General features: G+C 43.7%; 1 protein-coding gene across 1 annotated transcript; it reads left to right on the forward strand.

Moving 5' to 3' along the window:
- ADPRHL1 (ADP-ribosylhydrolase like 1) lies at nucleotides 1-22,940 on the forward strand. Its single transcript, XM_064144031.1, has 7 exons — nucleotides 1-214; nucleotides 4,507-4,671; nucleotides 10,964-11,089; nucleotides 13,660-13,800; nucleotides 17,306-17,433; nucleotides 20,123-20,255; nucleotides 22,666-22,940. Exons 1-7 carry the CDS (start codon nucleotides 1-3, stop codon nucleotides 22,821-22,823), a joined length of 1,065 nt encoding a protein of 354 aa, XP_064000101.1. The 3' UTR covers nucleotides 22,824-22,940.
- Nucleotides 22,941-24,081: the final 1,141 nt, after the last annotated feature.

A 24,081-nucleotide genomic window follows, 5' to 3' on the forward strand; every position in this document is an offset into this window, starting at 1 on the left:
ATGGATAAATTTAAGGCTGCACTTGTGCTGGCTGCAGTAGGGGATGCTCTCGGTTATCGCAATTTCTCCAAAGAAAACAACGCCTTAGGTGCAAAAATCCAGCAGGAGCTGAAAGAAATTGGAGGCCTTGAGAACCTGGTGCTCTCTCCTGACAAGTGGCCAGTAAGTGACAACACCCTCATGCACATGGCTACGGCAGAGGCTGTCATCACAGGTAGGTACGATGGGACTAGCAAATGCAGTCTGGAAAGCAACCAAACTACTGAGCTGCTGCATTTCTTAGAATAAGCCAGACTGATGGAGAAGTCATGAGAAAGTGTGTCTGAAAGGCTGCTTATGTGAGTGGTAATATGCATTAGTCTGTCTTCTCCACGAGCATAATGCTGTGACCACCACACACACCGGGGAGTTTTGATTTCCTGAGCGTGGAGAGGCTCTCCCTACTTTTCCCCTACATGTATACACTCCGCAAAAGTTAAAGACTAAAATGCCGCGCGTCCAACGCAACAGAAATAATTGTTAAGTAGGTTACCTGCATGCTGGCATATGCTGGGGAATAATAGAGCCACTGGAGATTTGTCTGTAAGAGATAAGAGCTCTTCTAAGTGCATTTTTAACGTGCTTGTGTCCACAAGTGCAGGCTGGAGTAAAGTCACACTGATACCTCTTTCAGGCTAACATCGCTGGTTCTATCTCCTGTGTGCAGTCCCTCGGGCAAGACCTGCAAGATCAGAAAAGGAACAATTTGCTTTATAAGGAGCCCTTTGTCAAAACCAAAATATTCTCTCACACTGTATTTATTAAAGTCTATCAGAACAGTGGAAGTTATTAACATATGTTCTCTAAAATCACAACAATTTGAGAGAGAACATTTGTGTTTTCTTAGAAGAGGAATGTTGGGGTTTGCTTTTTTAAGATGCGATGATATTTGTACTGATACCTCCCCCATCGAACTACAGCTTTTTTGGCACTGTCGAGATCACCATCGAAGCACCCCCAGAACACAGTGAGCATTCAGCAGTACTCTGCTTCTTCAAAATGAATATAGCTTTTAATTTATTCTTCTATTTCTGTAGAAACATTCCTGATTTTTCTGTAAGCGTCTAACCCTGGATAACTAACGGTAGTAGAAGTTCACAATGTAGCTAAGTATCCATCACGTCAATGAAATTTCCCTGGTGCTCCTGTTTCACAGCTTTATCTGCCTGCTTTCAGTCTGCTCTAAATTTAGTATGTAGAGATCAGTTGAGGAGTGTGTTGGACACTTCATACTTGGCTATTAGCTAACCAATGGTTTAGGGGGTAGCTAATACGCTAAAGATAAGGGCAAGATGTCAGTCTATTAAGAAAAAAGATGACTAACATAGTTCTGAGCATAGGCTATGATTAAATATATATCTTATGTTTCTTGCTTATTGAACTCTGTAAAACCATAGCTTCTGGGTACTCAAGCTAGTCAGACTAACAGTAAAATAATAAATCTTGTTTCTTAACTATAGCAGGAGCACTGCAGCTGTAAAGAGAAAAAAATCTCAGGTATCACTCTCACTGGCTGCGTTTATCATACACTCTCATTGCTTTAAGTGCTGAAAGGCTGCTGTAAGGTCTTCCTTCAACCTCCTCTTCTCCAGGATGAACAACCTCAGCTCTCACCCTATCCTCAAAGGGGAGGTCCTCCAGCCCCCCCCCAATTGTCTTTGTGGCCTTCCTCTGGACCTGCTGGAGCAGGTCCATGCCTTTTTTGTGCTGAGGGCCCCACAGCTGAATACTCCAGGTGGACTCTCATGAGAACAGAGCAGAGGAAGATAATCATCTCACTTATCCTGCTGGCCATAATTCTTTTTTTGCAGCCCAGGATACAACTGGTTTTCTAGGATGCAAGCTCACAGTGCTGGTTCGTATTCAGTTTTTCAACTGCTGATATCCTCAAGTCCTTCTCTGCAGGGCCACTCAATCCATTCATTGCCTAGCCTATATTTGTGCTTGGGATTGCCTCAACCCAGGTGTAGGACCTTGCACTTGGCCTTGTTGCACCTCATGATATGATGTTGCCATTGGCCTACCTTTCAAACCCATCAAGGTCCTTCTGAATGGTATCCTTTCCCCACAGCGTTTCGATTGCACCACACAGCTTGGTGTCACTGGCAAACTTGCTGTTTGCCAGCGTACAAGTTGCTGATAAAGAAGTCAAACTAAACTGGCCCCAATGCTGATCCTTGAGGAACTGCTCTCCATTCAAACATTGAGCACTTCAGGGATGAATACCCAGCAGATTCCTTATCCACCCAGTGGTTCCTCTATCAAATTCACATCTCTCCAATTACGAAACAAGAATGTTGTTTGAGACATCCTGAAATGTTTTGTCCAAGTCCAGGCAGATGACGTCACCTGCTCAATGACCAGGAGCAGAGACAACTGCAGGCACTTTGCAGACTGATCTGATGCACCCTAAATCCACCATGTGAGTAGACTGAAAGGTTAATCTGACAATAAAAAAGAAAGAAACTGTCTACTTCCAGCAAGAATCTAATCCATAAGGGAGGAATGAGACTAGCATCACCAAAAAAATCAGGGGAGCTGTCCTTGCAACAAGGAAAGATTTTTCCTCTCTGACTTAAACACAGGTTTAGAAACATGTAAAGGTTTACTTCCACAGAAAGAACCTGTCTCATTCACTTGATGGCTGAGAGAGCAGCCTGGCTCCAGGTGAGGGAACCATGGTAAGCTTGGGTAGGCCAAAGGTGCTGGACCACAGGGACTCAGGCTGGCTCTGTGGACAAGGTTTCTGCAGAAGCTGCTGGGCACAAATGCTGCTCCTGGCTCCCATCCAGATAAACTGACACCTGATTCCTAAATCTGGAAAGAGTCGGCAGCCTGAAAGTATCTTGTTGCTTCAGCACCGTATGCAGGATGGCCAGCGTAACTGATAGGGTGTTTTTTTCATGGGAAGGAGGGGAATCTTGGGTTTACCCTGCATCTTCTTTATTGACCTATCTACATAGCTGGTACTTTTGAGTGTCTTGGCCTATAGGGTTCTGAACTTTCTCTTAATTTAAACCTCTTCTGCGGATCTCAAGAAATCACTCATCTTTGGCAAAAGGAGGACCATTTTAGAAGCAACTCCCTTGCTGTGTCATTCAATCTGTACATCAAAGGAAGCATTAAATGGGGTTTCTCTAAGTGCCTAGAAAAGATATGAACAGAAAAATGAGAAGACTCAATTCTCACTGATTCCACAGCTACAATAGAAGCCAATGGAAGAAGTGAGGACAGGTTCTTCAAGTTGCACAACAAGCATTAGCAGTGAAGAGAACCAGCAGTACAGAAGAAACTCTGTGTGTTTAATAGAGAGAAGTTCCTCCTTAGGCAAGCCTGCAGGCCTTGGTAAAAATAAACAATTACCATTATTAGTGAACTTATTCCAGAAATAAATGTATCTCCTGGAAATGCTACAGGCTGGTAGGGATTTGCTGCTCTTATTGGTCTTTATGAGGCTGAGGGAGCTGGGGGTGTTTAGCCTGCAGAAGAGGAGGCTCAGGGGGGACCTCATTGCTGTCTACAACTACCTGAAGGGAGGTTGCAGCCGGGTGGGGGTTGGTCTCTTCTCCCAGACAACCAGCAACAGAATAAGGGGACACAGTCTCAAGTTGTGCAGGGGGAGGTATAGGAAGTTCTTCACAGAGAGAGTGATTTGCCATTGGAATGGGCTGCCCAGGGAGGTAGTGGAATCACCATCCCTGGAGGTGTTCAAGAAAAGCCTGGATGAGGCACTTAGTGCCATGGTCTAGTTGACTGGATAGGGCTGGGTGCTAGGTTGGACTGGATGATCTTGGAGGTCTCTTCCAACCTGCTTGATTCTATGATAATGTTTACAAAAGCTCAATATTCCAGCTACTGCACTGATGTAAGACACTGAGAACAAAAGAACTATAGGTTTTAGACACATATAAAACACAGATTAAAAGACAAGGTCACTAAATTGCCTTTGAATTTAATCATACATATCTCATTTTAATGGCTCAGTAGTATTTTTTTTATGGGCTTTAATTTTTTAATCAGATTAGCGTCTGCAAATGACTGCAAAGGCACTGGCTGAGCCAGGCATAGCTGGCTTCGTGTGTACACCCAGTCCCTACAGCAGCAACACACTTGCTTTGCAGTTAGAAATGTCTGTAAATACTGCACACCAGAGTCTAAATAAGCTCCCTGAGCAGCTAGTCCTGACAAACAGAACGCCTTCACCTTTACAATCAAGGGAACTGCAAGTAGAAAAGAAAGCAGGAAAATATGAGAACTAAGAGATGAAATTGTTCACTCTCCATCCTGCTCTCAAGGTGTTTAAAAATGTGTTGACAGTGGCACCAGAAACATGACTCAATACATTGGAAGTGGAAACAGAAACATTCCTTTAAATGTGCAGTGAGCTTGTTGGTTTGTTTGTTTTTTACAGTGCTCTTTTGACCTTCCTGGCTCACCTAGCAACTTTCTCTCCCCTCCTCTGAGCAGATTACTGGTGCTTGGAAGACCTGTACCGGGAGCTGGTAAAACGTTACGTGGATGCTATTGACAAGCTCTCAGGGAGGCGTCCAGACCCTGCAACCATCGAAGGCTGCAGGGAACTAAAACCAGACAACCACCTTCTTGCCTGGCACACACCGTTCAATGAGAAGGGTATAGTACCACACCTCAGTTACAGAGTGCATGCTTTCAGTGTTTGTGGCTATATGGAAATTGTTTCCTTTTTTCCTCTGACATCAAAGGCTACTACCCCTGAAATGTTTCCATATTTGCCTGAGGATGGTGAGAGATCTGCCAGGAATTCCTTCTGTAGGGCACTATGTCCTCTCATAAATGAACCCCTCCCTCCTTAACATCTATTTAAAGAGACTTTGTCCTTGGCTCTGTGCCTTGGGGTCCAGACCTTTGTCCTTGAGTTTAAAGGTTATTTTAAGCAATACTTTTATGACATTTTTTTATGTTTGTAGCCTTGGATCTTTTCAGTGATGGAAGACCTGGGGGGGAAAAAAAGAAAAGCCAAGTCTGTAAATTGCTCTAAGCACCAACGCATTGACTGGGGGCAAAGCGGTCACTTTTCTCCACATGGATGCCCTGCTAACAGCTATGACTTTTGCTGATAATCCCCAATAGGTCTAGCCCTGTTTCCCTGTCCATGATCCACTCTTTCTTTCTTTTTATGGTCCTTTCATTTTATGATTAAATTTCTGCTTCAAGATAAATAGCATGCAGGCAGATATGTGCACACATACAGACACATACCCATACAGTGCATTTAACCTCGAAAGCCTGCCGAGACACCGTATCACCAGAGGAAGCAGACACAGACAGTCACAGGAGGATGGCAGCTCCCACAGACGTTGCACTGTGCCAGTGTGATGCTCTACCGCTGCAGTACATACCAGCACTGCTCAACAGTGCTGCATATTGATGCAACATCATGGCAAAGATCCAGTGGAGTGACACCACGGCTATTTCTGGGCTTCTGCAGCCAGTTTTCTCCAACACAAAAAGCATGTTTCATTCAGCCTCCACCCCTCGTAACAGCTGCTGGGAGGGAAAAGGTTCCCTTCCTGGTGTATTCTGCTCACCCTGCTAGCAGTCAGGCAGATTTGAGAAAGTGTCCCCTTGGCACCTGTCATATGTTTTCTGACTGACAGGGAGTAAAATCTGATCAAAGTAATTGTGGGAACTGCTGCTGTCTCTGAGCAGCAATCACTACCTCCAGCTGCTCACTGGCTTATTGCTAAGTTGGAGCTACCTCTCTTCTTTTAACCTTCCTCTTCTCAAGCTTTCCATGACGAATCATTTGATTTTGGGATACTCTGGGCTACCTGAGCAGCAATCAATACCTCCAGCTGCTCACTGGCTTATTGCTACGTTGGAGCTACCTCTCTTCTTTTAACCTTCCTCCTCTCAAGCTTTCCACAATGAATCATTTGGTTTTGGGATATCCTGGGCTAGAAGGAGCTAAAATGAGTTCCCACCTTGTGATGGCAGCTAAAGCCCACATTCTCCATCTGGTCTGACAAATAGCATCCTGAACATCTCAAGAAACCATATTTTTTTCACCCTGAGAGCAAAACAGCTAGTGACCTGAGGTGGAGGTGCTCAGCCTACAATGGGGCCTGGCACTGCTATGGACATAATGAATTTTTTAATTGCATTTTCACAAATTTCTTCCTGAGGCAAAAACATTCCATGGGCATTGAATTCCTAGCAACTGGATGAGCTGGAACCAAAATGCTGTTTTCCAATGGTTATTCCCTCTTATCTCACTTCCACAAAGACCTGATGTGCTGTTTTTCACAGACCAGTGAAATCCTAGCTTAGGTGATTTTGCATTTCTTATGTGATGATCCTCTACTCAAATTCTCCTGGAAGAATTCTTGTGGGTTCTTAAGTCAAACTGTCCTGTCTGTCTCTTTGTCACCTCATGTCATGTTCATTGCCCCACTCATTGCAGAGATATCCAGAATACTTTAAAAGATGGTGAGAGTCCTATAATCACCAGAAGACCTGCCCAAGGCTGTCTAACACCTTCCATTTTATGAGCTTTTTTCCCCAGTTTATGAGATTAATGAGCTTGAAGCTAAAATTTTCACCTTTGAGTATTTGCCTCTGTTTGTCTGTCAGCATTTGGTTCAAGTTTTGATGCAAATGAGTCTGGTGTTTCTCAGACATGGTAAAAATGTTTTGACCAACTGCCAAATTGTTCAGAAAAGGATTGTTGATGTTTAAGAGCTGGAACCAACATCTGAAAAAGGTGGTACCCCTTGAAATAGAGCTGTGCCTTCAGAGCCATCAGGAAAAGCCAGTCAAGTGGCAGCTTGACCTGCATAGTGTCTCTATTTCAGACTGCGGCTGCACCATCAAAGCAGGTCTATCTGTAGATAGCGAGACAGCTGCTGAGCTTCCTAGTAGCACTTGAGAACAGTGGCACTGGTAGAGGAGCATCAGGAAAGTGTGAGTTAAATGCATAAATATGGAGGAACAGAAATGAAGACGAGGATAAACCATGGCCAGATAGGAAATAAAGGAAATGCAGACGCATAGTGGGTCAGCTAAGTCAGAGATAATATTGTGCATAGTTGTAGAAGGTGCTCGCAATGATGAATAATTGTGTGGCACAGTAGCAGAACCAAATGTGGTGCAGGTAAGTGAAAAGTCATATGCATACATAATGTCATATGCTTAGTTGCTGTTGCTGATTCAGTTACCATTCAGAGAAGGGACAGGGGAACTACATTGGTTCTACAAGAACATTGCTTCAGTGCTCAGAAAGAGCCAGAAAGCAGACTATTAGAAATGACTGGGGAAGAGACAGAGAATGAAACAAAACATATTTACTTCACTGTATTACTCTGTAGCTTCTGTTTCTTGATTACTGTATGTAATCTGGACTCTCCCTCTCCCCTAAAGAATGTTAGAGGGCTACAAAGGATGGTTTGATTAGTAAGAAAACTGCTTCTGTAGGCCATGAATGTGAGCCAGCAGTGTGCCCAGGTGGCCAAGAGAGCCAATGGCATCCTGGCCTGCATCAGGAACAGTGTGGCCAGTAGGACAAGGGAGGTTATTCTTCCCCTGTACTCAACACTGGTCAGACCACACCTTGAGTACTGTGTCCAGTTCTGGGCCCCTCAATTCAAGAGAGATGTTGAGGTGCTGGAGGGTGTCCAGAGAAGGGCGACAAAGCTGGTGAGAGGCCTGGAACACAAACCCTATGAGGAGAGGCTGAGGGAGCTGGGGGTGTTTAGCCTGGAGAAGAGGAGGCTCAGGGGGGACCTCATTGCTGTCTACAACTACTTGAAGGGACATTGTAGCCAGGTGGGGGGTGGCCTCTTCTCCCAGGCAACCAGCAATAGAACAAGGGGACACAGACTCAAGTTGTGCCGGGGGAAGTATAGGCTGGGTGTTAGGAGGAAGTTCTTGCCAGAGAGAGTGATTGGCATTGGAATGGGCTGCCCAGGGAGGTGGTGGAGGGGGTCTTCAGGAGGAGACTGGCTGAGGCACTTAGTGCCATGGTGTAGTTGACTGGCATGGGCTGGGTGCTAGGTTGGACTGGATGATCTTGGAGGTCTCTTTCAACCTGCTTGACTCTATGGTTCTACGATTCTATGATGTCTGAGGCAGTCTAATAGAGAGCTGTACAGTGATAGACAGCTTAGAGAGTACAAGTAGAAACAGAGAAAACTGTCTCCTCTGCACAGGAACTTGGGAAGCAAGCAGAAGGAAAGACTTCTTCATGCAACACCTAATTGAACTGCACAAGTACTTTCCAATGCCAGTTACAATTCATGTGAGTTCAGAAAACAGCTAGGCAAATCCATCCAAGGAAATTCACGGGTTATTAAGCAGAAAGATGAATAGCCAATTGTCTTCTGGATCAAAGAGACAAATTCTCAGCAGCTTTATCAATACAAAGGGGTAGCATCGCTGTACTTTTATTTTCTTTAAGTATTCTCCCCATTGACCAGAGCAACCTTTGGTCTGAGTGTGAAGGACAGTACTCATGTTCCTACACGTCTCACCTGTTGCATGGACTAGTCTCTCTTACCTCATTGATTCAAATGGTAGATGCTAAGACAGGGGAGCTAACAGCTGCTAATCTGCTGAAGCACTGCCTAAGCATAATGTTACTCCATGTGATGGAAATTCTTGTTATCAGTTTGCTTGTCTGATTCTGCAGAAGGTTTAATAGAATTTCCTAGACTGGAGGAACACAATGAAGTTGCAGACAAGCTCCTTCAGACCAGCAGTCAGATTACTGTAGTTCATCCTCTGTCCTGGATATGCTAAGAGAGTAGCTCTGTGTAACACAATATCTTTTGTGTCCTTTGGAGGAATCAAGGCTGCAGAGCGAAGAAGTCTTTGCTTTGCAGCAGCAGATGGTTTAATGAAGAGTCTGGCCAGAGGAGATGTTTTCTCCCAGTTAAGCTGACTGGTTTTCTGGAAGACTGAATTTATTTTCTGATTCTTCCTTGGGCTTTCTATGTGTTTTGTGGGGTAGGCAGTTTTATCTGCTCCTGGCTCCTTAATAACCAGGCACTACAACTGCAGCATAGGTGAGACAAGGAGCAAACACACAAATTGCAAGAAAAGTATCCAGCCTTTTCCTTGGGAGCAGTGGTCATAGGTGCTCTGGAAAAGGCCCTTTTCACTGTTATCAGGAAGGCTAGAAAGGGATAAGGGAGCAAGCTCTAAGCTTGCAGGGAATAAAATGTTATTTCACAAAAACCTTTCTTGTCATGTTTATCAAGTGTTTATCCTTTTCTGGAACAGGTATTGCACACAAATTTTGCACATTAGCCTCTGATGAGGAAGGAATGAAATGTCTTCAGCTAACCTGGATAGATCACCTAACCAGGGTGCTCACTCAGGATAGCTGTTGTCCCAAGGAGAGGAGGTTTTCTTTCAACAGAGAAATTAAGATCCTGGTGGGTCTATATTGCATCCTGAAATGCCCAAGGGTAACTAACTTATGTTTGAGTCAGGTTTCAGTTTAGCATGACATAAATCTTCCTGCTACCCTCACTACCATGACTTCAGGGCACCTGAGCTGGAGCCACTTGGGACAACAATAAATGGCAAGGAATGCTCCAAGGGAGCCTCTGATGCTCTGCACCCACAGTGGGCATGGCCCAGGGGAGAAACTGAGGGCTCTTCTCAATATACATGGCTAAAATCCCCAACTTTGGCTCCTTCGCATCTGCTGTTTCAATTTACTCTGGCCCATGAATTGTTTCTACTGCACTGCTGTACAAGTTAACAGAGATAGAACCTTCTTCCATGCTGCCTGACTAAAAAAGACAGGGAGACTGTACTTCTAATGCAGGGTCCACAGGGGCTAAAATTAGATGGCATAAATATGCCCCTTATCTTCCAGGGACCAAGTGGAGAAATGCAGATTGCTCTCAGCTTTACCCAAGGTCACTGAGAAGTGTGACTGAGCAAAGACAGTGCTGAAAAATGCCAAGTACTTGGAGAAATCGATACCTGTCAATCTCAGGCTGGGTGCCTGCAATGAGTTAATGCTTTTTGGGGGGCATTGGCTCACCTGCTGCAAAGCAGAGATAATCACCTCACTGGTGCCTTGTTGAGATAAACTCATTAAAACTTCTGTGGGATCCTGATATTATTGTGATAAGTACTGCAGGAAAAACTCAGTATTAAATTTAAGTCTCCATTCAATTACATGTTTAAAAGTTGAGCACCTGGGATCATGCACTCAATGCTGAGGATTAAAAGAAGTGCTAAATTAGCTGTTCAATAAATAAACTCCACGCTGCACAAAGCAGAAATTCCCAAGATCAAGCTCAGTAAGTTCAGGCTTCACCATAATGAGCACACACACATAAGCACAAGAAACTTCCATTCTGACTTTGCCTAACTTTGGAATACTTTGCTCCACAGCCTATAGTTTCTTTTTGGATACATTATTTCTCTGAACTACCACTAGTAGTGGGGCTTTCTAGGATGCAAGATGCTCGTATCAAGTGTTCTAATAGTATGCTTTGAGCACGGGAACTACTAAAATAAGGATGTAGTAAATGTGTATCTGTTTCTCAAACTTCTGCTTCTAGTGCTGGCATCTGGGGCAAGCAAAACAGGAGTGTCAGCCCAGGATGAGTAAAGGTGGTGAGAGAGTTTGAATTGAACAAGTGCTGTGAACAAGAGAGCATGCCGCTCTCTGAACCCACTATGTTCTTCACAGCGCTTGAGAATACTGGAATATGCCTATAAACCCAGAACAAATGCAGAGAAGCAAAATTCCCCACAAGAAACTTTCAAAACTCTTGTAGCTCACCTTGCATGCTAATTTCCCATTCACTGAGGAACCCCCACGCAGGAGTTGAATTGCTAGAACCTGCTCATTTCACATTTTATCAACATATTTGTGTATCTTTAGTCACCTTTTTAAATTCTTGGTGTTATCTTTCTGCTTCAGGTTCTGGATTTGGAGCATCCACAAAAGCCATGTGCTTAGGGATGCGATACTGGAAGCCAGAAAGGCTGGAGTCACTCATTGAAGTGAGCATTGAATGTGGACGAATGACTCATAACCATCCCACAGGTAATGTCTGCTGACCTATCTGCCTGCTTGATGTCTCTAAGGCTGCTTCTCATTTCTGCAGAGACTCACTTGGGAATTCTGCTTCTGCTCTTCAAACTCCACAGCCTTGGTTTGAATTTTGCTTAGAAAGTATATTCATGTACACATTACATTATTTTCTTCTGTATTGTGTAGAAGACAGTCTCAGACTGGAAGACTTCTCTCTTAAAATCCCAAGAACTAAACACAATCTGTCTTGTCCAAAGCACACTTGTGTCACATGCCCTGATTAAATCGTAGGCTTCGTATACACCCAGATGACTCACTTTCATCAGGCAAGGTTGTGGTTCAGAGGATCAAAACATTTTTCTCTTGACAGGTTTTGTCATATCCAGTCAATGCAAGTAAAGGTAGAAAGCCAAAAAAAATCTACCTCCACATATCTGGACACAATCTGAAACATCTTCTAAACAAGTAATGAGCAAGTAGATTTAATGTTGTTCTGAATATTCAGGTCTGTCACTCTGATAATATTATGCTTTGTAAGTGTATATTCATTCTGTCTCTTTTAAACAGCAATGAATACTACCATAATGAACAGTGACATGTTCAACACACTCAGTGCTCTGAAGCAATCAGAGAGGCCATCAAAATGGCATAAAATTAGAGGGAAAGAATTCAAAGCAAAGGAGGAGACATCATTTAGCTAATATATAAAGTATCTGGTCCATTAAACAGCAAGGAGACTGACTGCAGTTCTGCCTCTCCCACTTCAGAACTTACTTGCTAGAGCCAGAAAACAGCAGCAAGGAGTATTCAAGTCATCAAACACCTTCCATACAAGGCAGGAATTTTCAGCTAGGAAAAGAGGAAAGTGGGATGTTGGGGAGATAAAGACGAGAGGGGTGAAAGGGCCAGCTGAAAGGTGAAAAGGAGGTGTTGGTTGTCATTCTCTTAAATGAGACACAAGGAAAACCCAACTAACACATATTAATCAGGACTAAGACAAGCAGACAAAGTAAATATTTCCCTGTGCTGTGCATAGCTAAGCCACAGATACCTCTGCTTTAGGCAGCTGTAGAGTCCACAGATACACCTGAGTTCAAAAGAGATCAGGCAAGTGGACAAAAAGGGCTGTTGCTGTTAAAAGCAATCAACCTAAGTAATTAAAACTGTCTCTAAGTTAGTCCCAAGGCTCTAGGAAGCAGAGGAGACAAACCACTTAGGCTCATTCTGTGCTGGCATTATACTGGGGCTCGATTTCTTCTCCAGTGAGGTGTAGTAGGATACAAGAGGGCTGGCAGGAGTAAAGGGAGCAGGGCAATAGGAACAGGGAAAGCATTATTTGGAGAGCAAGCAGGAAGAGGCTGTTAGCACTGCTAAAACCTTCTGGGCAGATAGCAGCCTCCCCATACCTCTTTATCACCTGCTGCCCCTTGGTAGCCCTTTGTTTCACCCTCTAAACCCTCTGTTGTCACCCTCATGCTGAATGTGACATTAAAGTATCTTTACAACAGCTGCACCAGATGCTGTCTGTTTGAGTGAGACCCTTGGAACTGGCTCTACATAATGTTTTATTCTTTCTGAAAGCATCTATTGGATCCTGAGTTGGATATGCCTTTGGTCTGAACCAGTATTGCAGGTATTACAGCAGAAAGAATGAGTGATGGTTTCATCTGGACTTGTAACCTCATAAAATTATTTATGTTTACCTTCAGCAAAACACATAAAGTTCATGCTTACCTCTATGCATGAATGAATACTTTTGGGCCTATGCACTAATACAAGCAATCACATCAGTACTTTGGTCACCTGGGGTTGAGTTGTTTTCTTGACCTTCTTTTGTATGTGGTAGTGGGTTGGGTTTATTGCCTTTCACAGAATGCCAAGAGCACAATCAAACATGAGAAACAAGCACCTCTGTTTCTGCTATCATGGAAGTTTTGAATGCCTGCTAATGGAAAGTTCATCTTAAGTGTATTTGTATATGAAGTGGAAGACCTAGCTAGGCAGTCAGAGAGCATGCCTTGCTTGGACAATTGCCTCTTTCCTGTAAAGGGACATTGACTTGTCCCCTCAAAGGCAAGAAGGAATTGTCCAAGTTAGACATGGACTTGTCTCTTTAGAATAAAATGAGTCAGCAACAGTGTTTGGTCTAACAAACACAACCCTTGGTCTGGATGTGTAGGCAAGGTGACATAGCTTGTAATTGAATCATTTTGCTCAAGTGAATTATTTCATGTGACTTCAATTAGAAGATTTTCAGTATGACATTAGTGGACTATGTTTATTTTTGACTCCTACCTCAGTTTCTGTCACATTACACCACTAAGAAAAGAAGCTCCATTCCATGTAAAATAAGTCATAAACCAACGGGCACCATGATTTAGCCAAGAATCTCAACATACCACAGTCCAGCCTGCAAACAGGCAGAGATGAGTTATGTGTACTCATTAACTATCCTGCAGCCCTGAGGCATTTCACTAAATTCTACAAGGGACATGACAAAGATGCTACAAGCACAAAGTGTGCATTGTTATCTATGAATTATTATTGTCATTGTTATAATCATTGTTATCTATGAAATCCAGGCTTTCTAGGGTCCCTGTGCACAGCTCTCTTTGTGGCATATGCAATACAAGGGAAACCTCTTGTTCAGTGGGGAAGAGAGATGATGAAGGTTGTGCCAATGGCTGAAGAATACTGCAAGAAGACCATTCGCCACATGGCAGGTAACCTGTCTGAATCAAGAGCTGCTTGCTTAAAATCATGTTCAGCTAGAAAGACACTGAAGAAACATCATTCACCAATCTCTCCAGTTTGCTGCTTTCACCTCTCTGCCCTCTACATAGGCTGTCCTCTTGCTTTCCCTGCTCAGACTGTAAACTCTGCAGGTGGTGCCACTATCTTCAACCCTCTGTTCATTGCCTGGAATATTGGTAGCAAAAATACAAAGAGAAATGCCAATAACAATGCCCTAATGCATGGGTTTATTTTTAGCAGGTCTTCAAAGATTGCTGGGCAGGGGGGAGGAAAGAACTTGTATTCAGCAGGTTATTAGGCAAGCTGACTGCTGTGATATGAATTATTCAAGTCTCTTCCATCAATTACAACAGTCAGATGTTTTTCATAAGAAAACTCAATGGTATTCTTTATTTCCCCAAGAAAAGCTCACCTGCAGGTGCCTCCTGACCAAGAGTTAGCTTTTGACCACAAACTCAGATTTGACTTGCTGCTTTTCTGAACTAACATTAAAGATACAACCAGTTGTATCCTTGTTTTAAAACAACTGAGCATAATGCCAGTACTGAAATTGATATTGCTACTTTACTAATATATATGATCCTTGAGGCAAAGGCATTTTAGTCCTCCCTTGCCAGGGAGTGATGTGTTTGTAATGGTGAGACCTGCCACAGACAGAAGAATATCATTACATTAAAACATCAAGGAAAGAGATTTTTCTGCCAAACTCAAGGGATGGCTGTTGAGAAGGAATGAATTAAATGGATTTTTTTACTCAAGAGCATTCAGAAATTAAGACTTAACTGGCAAGGAAAGCTGCCTCTTTAAAATCTGAAAGGAACACCAGGGGGCCTTTCTGAGAGACCCCACATTTTCGTTTGTGCCTCATTGCACACCAGGATTTTTTTAGCTGAGACCTATGACGAGCAGGTGCAGGATTAGTGTGAGTGAGTTCCTCTCTGAGTGACTTTGCAGCAGGTCCCTGTCACTCCACCCTAGCAGAACCCCTCGTCGTGGAGGTATGCATGTTGGACTCTTGAGGCACGCTCTCTGGCTAGTGCCCGTATTGTTGAGCTTTGTCCTATTTTGGTAGTGGGAAAAGTCTCTTGCATTAACTCTAAGCTCCTTGGCTGGTGAGATTCACTGCAAAGAAAAACCTTTTTTAGCTGTATCATCCCCTATGGATAACAAACACAGTGTTCAGTTGCAGAGGGCTCCATTGCATATCCCTGTCTGACATTCAGTTGCAGTTACTTGCCAGAGAGTCCCATCGACCTGACTGGACTCAAGGGATGGGGCAGAGCCTCTCCAGACCTGGCAGCGAGGCAGATTCCTGCAACTGCTTGATCCCTTTAATTCTGAGTCTGTGCATTGGAATAATCACATGTCTTTGCTTTTTTGAGGTGCTATGTAGAAAAGATTAGTTTTCGAGGCTTTTATAGTCATGAATAGGGGCAAAAAGATAAATCCACAGAGAAAGAAATCTGTCGGGTCTTAAAAGCAGTCTTTTAACTAGCTGCTGGAGTGGGTATCAGTAGTGTGATGGTTTGGGAGTTATTACTTGCCCCCACTCACAATAAATTCATCCAGACTAGGCTCAGCTGGTTGGAAGTTAAGGAATGAAGCTTTATATTCACAGCTTATCACAATATACAAGCAGATATTTACAATATATTACAAATATTTACAGCTATATGCAGAAATATGCAAGTTAAAAGTAATACAGAAACCCTTCCCAGAAACCAGAGTCCCAGGGAAGGGCTCTCAAACAGCCTTCCACCTTCTTTCCACCCCTCTCTTTTATCTCAGAATCTGCCTTACATGCAAGGTGAGTTGGAAGGATTGGCAGGGGGGGGGTTAGAAGAATGACTAGTTGAGTTACACAGATCCAAGCAGAATGGCAGAAGTCCAAAGAGAAAAACACAGACAGCGACAGACTCCAACAGACTTGATTCTCTGTTTGTGTCCTTGTTTTTATACATCTCAGCAAACCTATGAGTGAAGAAGACATCACATTTGCTTTCTTTTCACAACCTATAATCTAATTTCACTAAAATATTCCAATTATCCTTGAACCAGCACAAGGAGTTTATCTCAGCCAACTACATCTTGTATGACACTTTTTCTCCCTCAAGATTCTCCCCTTGGTCTGATGGCTGTGAGTGCTCTTTTACTCTGTTTTTCTAAATACACCAACCCCACCCCTTTTTGCAGGGTTCTGGTGAGTGGTTTCCATGTAATCAAGCAAAGACAGGGTATGAACACAGCAAAAGGGCAGCTGGGCATTTCTGGGTGCACAATGCCACATGGTTGAAATGTCATCCCTGTCTTGGGCTGGGGAACCGGCAACCTAGCGGAAGTATGAGGTCCTACAAAGCAGCTTGGATGTTTTTACACGATGCTGAACTGCTTTAAAGATCTGGGTTCTCCAAGACGGTCACCTGTATGACATTTCAGGAGAAGAAGCAACATCAGCTTCTCTGAAGGATGCCTCAGAGAAAGTTTGGTTGTGTACGTACTCCTCAGCCACTTGCAGCATACAACTGAGCAACCAAGCAGGACAAAGACAGGGAAAAAGTGACAATGCTTAGTTTTGTTGAAACTGCATACCAGGAGTCCCATAATGAATTGATAGTTTGCCTTGGCATACTTAGCTCTCTGGCCCATCTCACTTATTTCTAATCCTTACCCAATCATTCTCCCAGGCAGGGTTTCACTCAGACTTCAGCTGGGCAGATAAGTGCATTCATATGTGCTTAGCCAGTTAGTGTGACTTAGGCACCTTTTGAAGGCTTTCTAAAACCACTGAACCAGAGCCCTGGCTTGAAAATAAACTGAATTTAATAAGATTATATACAGGTACTACGTCAAGCATGATTAGAGATGCTCTTTCTAAAGTGACAGAGAAAGGAGAAAGATGTGGCTATAAAAAAAGCTTATTTCTATAATATAGCAGATGTGCATGCTATTTATCCCTTTGATCAGTATTACAATCTATAAAATGGAAGTTTTGTCCTTTCGTATCTGCCTTTTCCTGAAAGATCATGCAGCAATACTGTGAAAACAGAACAGAAATACTGGAGAAATGATATGGTTAAAAACTGGTAACTGAGGTGGGAAGCAATTTGGGTTTAGGACCTGAAAGCATTTTTAGATATTCTTTAATCACAGTAAAGGAATATAAAAAATGGCATAAAATTGGGCGTTTTTTCCCTTCTTTTTTTTTTGTTGACACTAAGTTCTCATCCTGATCATTCCTAAGTTAGTTTTAACATACCATAAAAATAGCACAGGATGCTGAAAATATTTTCTTCTTTCACATCTCCTGTTCCCAATTAGATATTTCCCTCCCTATTAAAATGCATATGTAGTCCATAGGCCTGTATCATGTGCAGTACTGTAGGTCAGCCAACACCACAACTTTCTTTAATATCTACTAGATTGAAAACGTTGCCAAGATGAAATACTACATCAGTAATTTCTTTTTGCATTCAGAATATCAGGAGCACTGGTTTTACTTCGAAGCCAAGTGGCAGTTTTATTTGGAGGAGAGAGAAATCCATGAGGAAAACCAGAATAAGCCTGTTTTCCCGGACAACTATGATGCAGAAGAGAGAGAAAAGGTAAGTTGAAATTCAAACAGCACTCAGAAAGGCTCTGAGCAAAGAGGTATTTTCAATGGGACAGACCAGTGTTTTTCAGCTGTTTCCAGTGCCAGAACAGTCAGGAAGTAATTTCTTTTTCCCTACAATTTCAAGAAAGTAAAGACAAATCCTATCCTTGGCTTGGTTATGTGTTAGAGCAGGAAACCAGCTGCCACTGTTCCTGGGATTGCTGCAACAGGAGGAAACAGTGCAGAGAGGCAACTTTAACGGTCAGATATGTTGATGCCTAAAGCAGGTAGAAAACACAAGCCAAAGATATTTAAAGGTGGAAGACACAAGCATCTCACCAAAGGTCCCCATTAAAGCCGTATGGAGCTGTGGCCTGAATCCTGCAGAACCCTTACTGGGTGCTAGCGTCTGGACTTGGTTATGGTCTTTTGAACAGAAGACAGCTGTCCTAAGCAATTCTTTGCCAACATGCGCTGTGCCTAAGCTAGTTTTAAGTGTCTCAAGAGATGGTGTTTCACCACGTCCCACAGGATACTATTTTACAGCATGCATGATCTTTCCTTTGCCTTATGACTTCTGGTTATATCTGTTTAACTCCAGAGAAATAATGTATCTTCTTCCCTGGCGTTTACAGCTTTCTGTTATGTGCTGGCACCTTTCAAAGGTCTCCACTTAGCAGCTAAGCAATAGGTATGTGCTTCTTAGCACCTTTTCCCATAAATCAAACCTTTTTTTCCAGACTATCAAAGCACAGCTCTATTCTGAGAATTCAGTTGCTGTATTTTTAGGTGCTCATCTATGCAGCAAAAGGTGCCAAAAGAGAGATTCGCTATTGATAATAAGAAATTGTTCACTCTAAACATAAAGATGTCCTTCCAGTTTAATTTTATTAATTCAGCTCCATGATTTTGTTACTAGTTTTTTTGTTCCTTCCAGTTCCACCAGTGTCTCAACACAGCTTTAGGAGACATTAAACCAAACAATATTTTCCCATTATTAACTCAAGAAAGCACTGCATGGATTTTTAATGCAGAAACAAAATTCACCTGCATTGCCCAATCCTTTTTCATGCATAAGAAAGGAAAATATAGCTTGACCCTCAGACTCCACCACCAGCCAATGATCACAGCCTGACAGAAGTTAGGGCTTAACTTGCTTATAATCTGAGCATGCTTGTGAGCCATAGGAAGAATAAAACAAGGAGTAGGTAACCACCTTGACTGACTCTTTCTCAGGAGTGCTTCCCTTCGCACTCCCTCCAAAGTAACTGGCCACTCTTCTGGAGGTATAGCTGTTTGTTCTTCTATAAGCAACTAACAAAGCACCAGTATGTGGCACCACTCTTGCCAACTGGTCACTGCATGCATGCCAGGCACACCTTTCTGCAGGCACAAACCAGCTGCAGAAGATGTGAAAGTGGAGCCCTCAAGCACGGCTTAGATTGAGCTGAGTATGAGGCAAGGGCAATTTCCCTCTCTTTAAAAAAGAATTTTTTTTTAATTGCACCTCAAAATGCTAAACCACATTTTGTAAAGCTGTTACACAGCTCAAATTTGTAGAGAACTAGAAACGTGGGGATAAAAGACAAATCAACCTCTCTTTAACATATATAATGTAATAACATTTTCCAGTGATAAATTTTGGTACATGTGAATAGGCAGAAATTGCACTGCACTTGGGATCAGCCTTCCTTCTGCAAACAAATTGTTTGTCTTGCTTGCTTTTTGCTACTGGACATGGTGTGCAACCAAAGGAGAGAGGAAACAAACCAAAATCATCCAGGTCAATTAGATTCTGAGGATCTCATCCCCCTAAGATGGAGCTGCTTAAACCATCAGTGTGTAAGGACACAGAAAGAGAAACAAAATGGATGTAAAGGGAACGGTAGCCAGCAGCGGGTCAGCTCCTGCAGGGCGACGAATTCAGAGACAGCTGTGACTACAGGGGTTTACTGCAAGGAGGGGATGTGTGAATTACCTCCAGGGCTTGGCTGCAGCTCAGTGCCTTCAGCAGGAGGGAGTGCGTGTTGACAGCCCTGTCCATGCACTCAGTGCTGCTGGTCCTCGCCTGCCTTCTTGCCTGCCCTAGGGAGGCTGGGCTGGCGCCATGTGGCAGGGCTGCACAAAAGGACAGGAGTTTGAAGGGAGTTGCACTCTTTTAAAAGCTTGAGTAGTGCCGTTTTGGTGCAGTTAACTTCCCTCAGGCTCAGTCTTGAGGACAGTTATCCCTAATATAAAGTTATTTCAGCAAGGTGAGATGACAATCAGATGTTTGCAGACCATCCATTATCTTAAGGACTAAATGGAGTGACACTTGAGCTGCTGGCCTGTGCACCCAGAATAGCACCTTCATGCATGGCTCTCTTCCCTTCGGTAGTATTACATGTGTCACCACCACCTAACTAGGACCCAAACTACAGCAATAAGACTGGAAAGTTTGCATGTAGCAGAGGAAATCATACAGAGATAAATATGGGCTCTACATTGCAAAAAAAAGAAAAGCCACAAGCCCCAGAAAGCATCAGAGTGAAGCTGTAGTCCATGCCACAGCCAGCAGTGCAGGCAATGAAGCTGCCTACCACACTTGTCCTGCAAGATGAGCTATTCCCAGCTGGCAGAGGAGAAGTCACCCTGGTGAAGCTTTGTAGCCCACATGCCCATTTCCGATGCTCTACCCTGACAACACTTCTCTTCTGCAGACATACAGGAGGTGGAGCTCCGAAGGCAGAGGTGGCAGACGGGGCCACGATGCTCCCATGATTGCCTATGATGCCCTGCTGGGCTGCGCTGGGGACTGGACAGAGCTCTGCAATCGCTCCATGTTCCATGGAGGTGAGAACCCCCTGTGCCTCCCACCCCTTGCTCCATCAGCTGGGACAGGAGAAAGAAATCCTGGCTGTCAGCTGCCACAGTTGGCCAGTATGCCACACTGCCTGTTATATCTGCATTCCTGGCTTTACTCCCTAAACTGACAGCAGTTGCCAAACAAGCCACTTAGGGTGCTTTTTAAGTGTTGCTCCACCCGTATCTCATCATTTCTCTAGAGGTGCCCGAGAGGAAAATCCAGTGCAGCTTTATGCTGGAGTCCTCCACAGAAGATGTGGACCTATTGCAGCAGGTCTAGAGGAAGGCCATAAGGATAACTGAGGGATGGAACACCTTTCTTGTGATGAAAGGCTGAGAGAGTTGGGTTCATTCATCCTGGAGAAGCATAGGCTCTAGAGAGACTTTACTGTGGCCTTTTGGTACTTAAAGGAGGGCTATAAAAAAGATGGAGACAAGCTTTTTAGCAGGGCCTGCTGTGACAGGACAAGGCATAATGGCTCTAAACTAAAAGAGAGTAGATTTGGACTAGATATAAGGAAGAATTTTTTGGGTTATTTTTTTTGCAGTGAAGGTGAAAAAACACTGGTATAGGTAGCCCAGATAAGTGGTAGTTGTACCACTGCTGGAAACGTTCAATGAGAGGTTGGACAGGTCTCTGGTTATTGCAGGGAGGTTGGACTAAATGGCCTCTTCCAACCCAAAGCATTCTAGGATTCTATGAGATTTGTAAAGGGTCAACATATTCACTCGTGAAGACACTAGTGCCTTTAGCAAGGCAGTCTTTCAGCTGCACACACTAAAACCAAATAAGGGGAAAAAATAATGCAGCACCTAATCAAGCAGCAGGCAGATACAATCTAGCACTTACAGGGACACAATTAATTACTTTTACAGCTTTGCAAGAGATAACCCTTTTGCTGGCAGTCACATCCTCATGGGCTTACGAGAAGCACAGTGTAGCTGCAGGGCAAAAGACGACAGCCTTCCCTGCTTGGTGTTGGGCCTTTGCTGAGGCTCTGGGCTGCTCAATTGCCTGGACACAGAGGCAAGTGCTCACAGACCCTTGCTGCAGACCCCGGCAGGCTCTGTGTGCACTGCCTGGGGCATTCGTTCTAGTCACCATAGCTGGGTATTTTGAAGTATATGCTGTGCTGTAAGGAAGGGACACTATCAGTGTAGCAAGGCCCCCTGCAATTAATCCTCCTTCCTTTTCCCTGACAATAGCTAGCTGCTCCCAAGAGCTATTTCAGAATCATAGAATCAACCAGGTTGGAAGAGACCTCCAAGATCATCCAGTCCAACCTAGCACCCAGCCTTATCCAATCAACTAGACCATGGCACTAAGTGCCTCATCTAGGCTTTTCCTGAACACCTCCAGGGACAGTGACTCCAACACCTCCCTGGGCAGCCCATTCTAATGCCAATCACTCTCTCTGGGAAGAAATTCCTCCTAATATCCAGCCTATACTTCCCCGGCACAACTTGAGACTGTGTCCCCTTGTTCTGTTGCTGGTTGCCTGGGAGAAGAGGCCACCCCCACCTGATGTCCCATCAGGTCGTTGTAGACAGCAGTGAGGTCACCCTTGAGCCTCCTCTTCTCCAGGCTAGACAACCCCAGCTCCCTCAGCCTCTCCTCATAGGCTTTGTGTTCCAGGCCTCTCACCAGCTTTGTCGCCCTTCTCTGGACACCTTCCAGCACCTCAACATCTCCCTTGAATTGAGGGGCCCAGAACTGGACACAGCACTTTCCACCCACTCAGTCCCCAGCCTGCAGCACTGCTTGGGGTTGTTGTGGCCAAAGTGCAGAACCCTGCACTTGGCCTTGTTAAATGTCATCCCGATGGCCTCTGCCCACCTACCCAGTCTGTCCAGGTCCCTCTGCAGGGCTCTCCTACCTTCCAACAGATCAACACCAAGCTTGGTGTCATCTGCAGACTTACTGATGCTGGACTCAATCCCCTGGTCCAGATCATCAATAAAGATATTGAACAGGACTGGGCCCAGCGCCGATCCTTGGGGAACACCACTAGTGACAGCTGCCAACTGGATGTGGCACCATTCACCACCACTCTCTGGGCTCTGCCACCCAGCCAGTTCTTGATCCAGCACAGAGTGAATCTGTCCAAACCATGAGCTGCCAGCTGTTGTGCTGGAGCAGATTTTCGCCAAACCAAGTATCCACCTAGCCCAGAGGCATTACCATGTGCACGCCTTAGTGTCCATCCTTCTCTTTCTGGGGCATTCAACATCACCTGCACTGGCAGAGGCAAGACAATAGAGTAGGACTGACCCACCCGACATGCCCATACCACGCTCCATCAGCAGCTTACTATTTCCTCCTCTAGACGGTGAAGCTTTTGGTTGTGTATGCAAAGGTGACACTGAGAGACCACTGCAATTGTGCTTAAACTTGCAGGTGAAAGCGCAGCTACCGGGTCTATCGCTGGTTGCCTGTATGGCTTGGTTTATGGCCTAAGCAAGGTCCCCAAAGGCTTGTACCAGGACCTGGAACAACGGGAGAGGCTTGAATACTTGGGCGAGAATCTTTATCGACTATCCATGGAGGAAAAGTAAAGCAGTTTCTGCCATTTTCTCTTTCTATAAAGACTATACCAGACCCTGTAGATAACTGACTGATGTCCATAGAAAATGAATTAGCCAAGAGTTAGTCTAAAAGGCTGTGTGTAGATTGTGTGCAAGCAAAGACAGCTGAATTATTCAAGACTGATTAGATGTTTATGGTCTTTGTGGATTTTTTTTTACAGATGTAGAGATTTTTGAGTACAAAGAGTGCTGCTTAAACCAGTGAGATAAGCTCAAATGGAGACAAACAAATAAAACCTCTTTTGACTGATTTCAGTCTAACTTGCTATAATACCACTTTCTAAACAGCTGTGACCAGCAATTATATATGAGATTAATTTTCAGAACTAATGCTTTCCTGCAGAACTAATGGTAGTAGCCACTTATGGGGATATGCTCTGTGTATTTTACAATCCTTTCACCACTGTGCTCCCCCTTATTCTCAAATCTAATGTGACACTTGTAAACCTACTGTCTCACGGATTAGCTTTTAATGAACCACTGATCCCCACATCAGCACTGTGGTGCAAGGTATTGTTACATTAGAAGCTTCCAGAAAAGGAAAAGCCAACACTAAAAATACTCTCAAGTAACAGCATAGCCTCAGCATGTCTAAAATTTCTGAATTATGCTTTTATTCTTCCTCGGTTTTCACAACAAAAGCTTTTTAAAAAAAATATAACTGGCTGAAATATTTGTAAATAAATTGATCTTACACTGTTTTCTAAGCATCATTCTTTATTTTTAGATCTAGCAGATTATATTTTGCTGTATCAATATCAGAATTTTTGGCTGAGGTCTTCGAGCAGTTGAAGTAGGTCATCAGTCAGGCTGTGATACGTTTCACAAATCTGAGCACCACAAAAGCCTCAGCAGGAAAACTGTTACAGCTGGTTTACTTTTTTCCTTTCCCTTGTCCCTTTTCTTCTTTTTTTTTTTTCTTTTCCTTTTCCCTTTATTCCTGTTGTCCTTTTCCACTCTTTTCTCTCTCTCCTCTCCTCTCCTCCTCTTTCTTCTCCTCTCCTTTCCTTCTCCTCATTTTCCTCTTCCCTTCCCTTTTTATTTATTTTTCTTTATTTTAAAACAAACTTTTTTCTTTATATTTTTCTTTTTTTGTTTGTTTTACTTTTCAAGACCACCAACAAACTATGATTCAGTTAAAAGTTGCATGCATTTAGACAAACTCCAGTGAAGGAGAGTCTGATGCCTCCTCAGAAGCACAGGCACAAATCTGGAATCTTCAATGAAA

This window comes from Pogoniulus pusillus, chromosome 5 (genome assembly GCF_015220805.1).
Source record: "Pogoniulus pusillus isolate bPogPus1 chromosome 5, bPogPus1.pri, whole genome shotgun sequence".
Lineage (NCBI taxonomy): Eukaryota > Metazoa > Chordata > Aves > Piciformes > Lybiidae > Pogoniulus > Pogoniulus pusillus.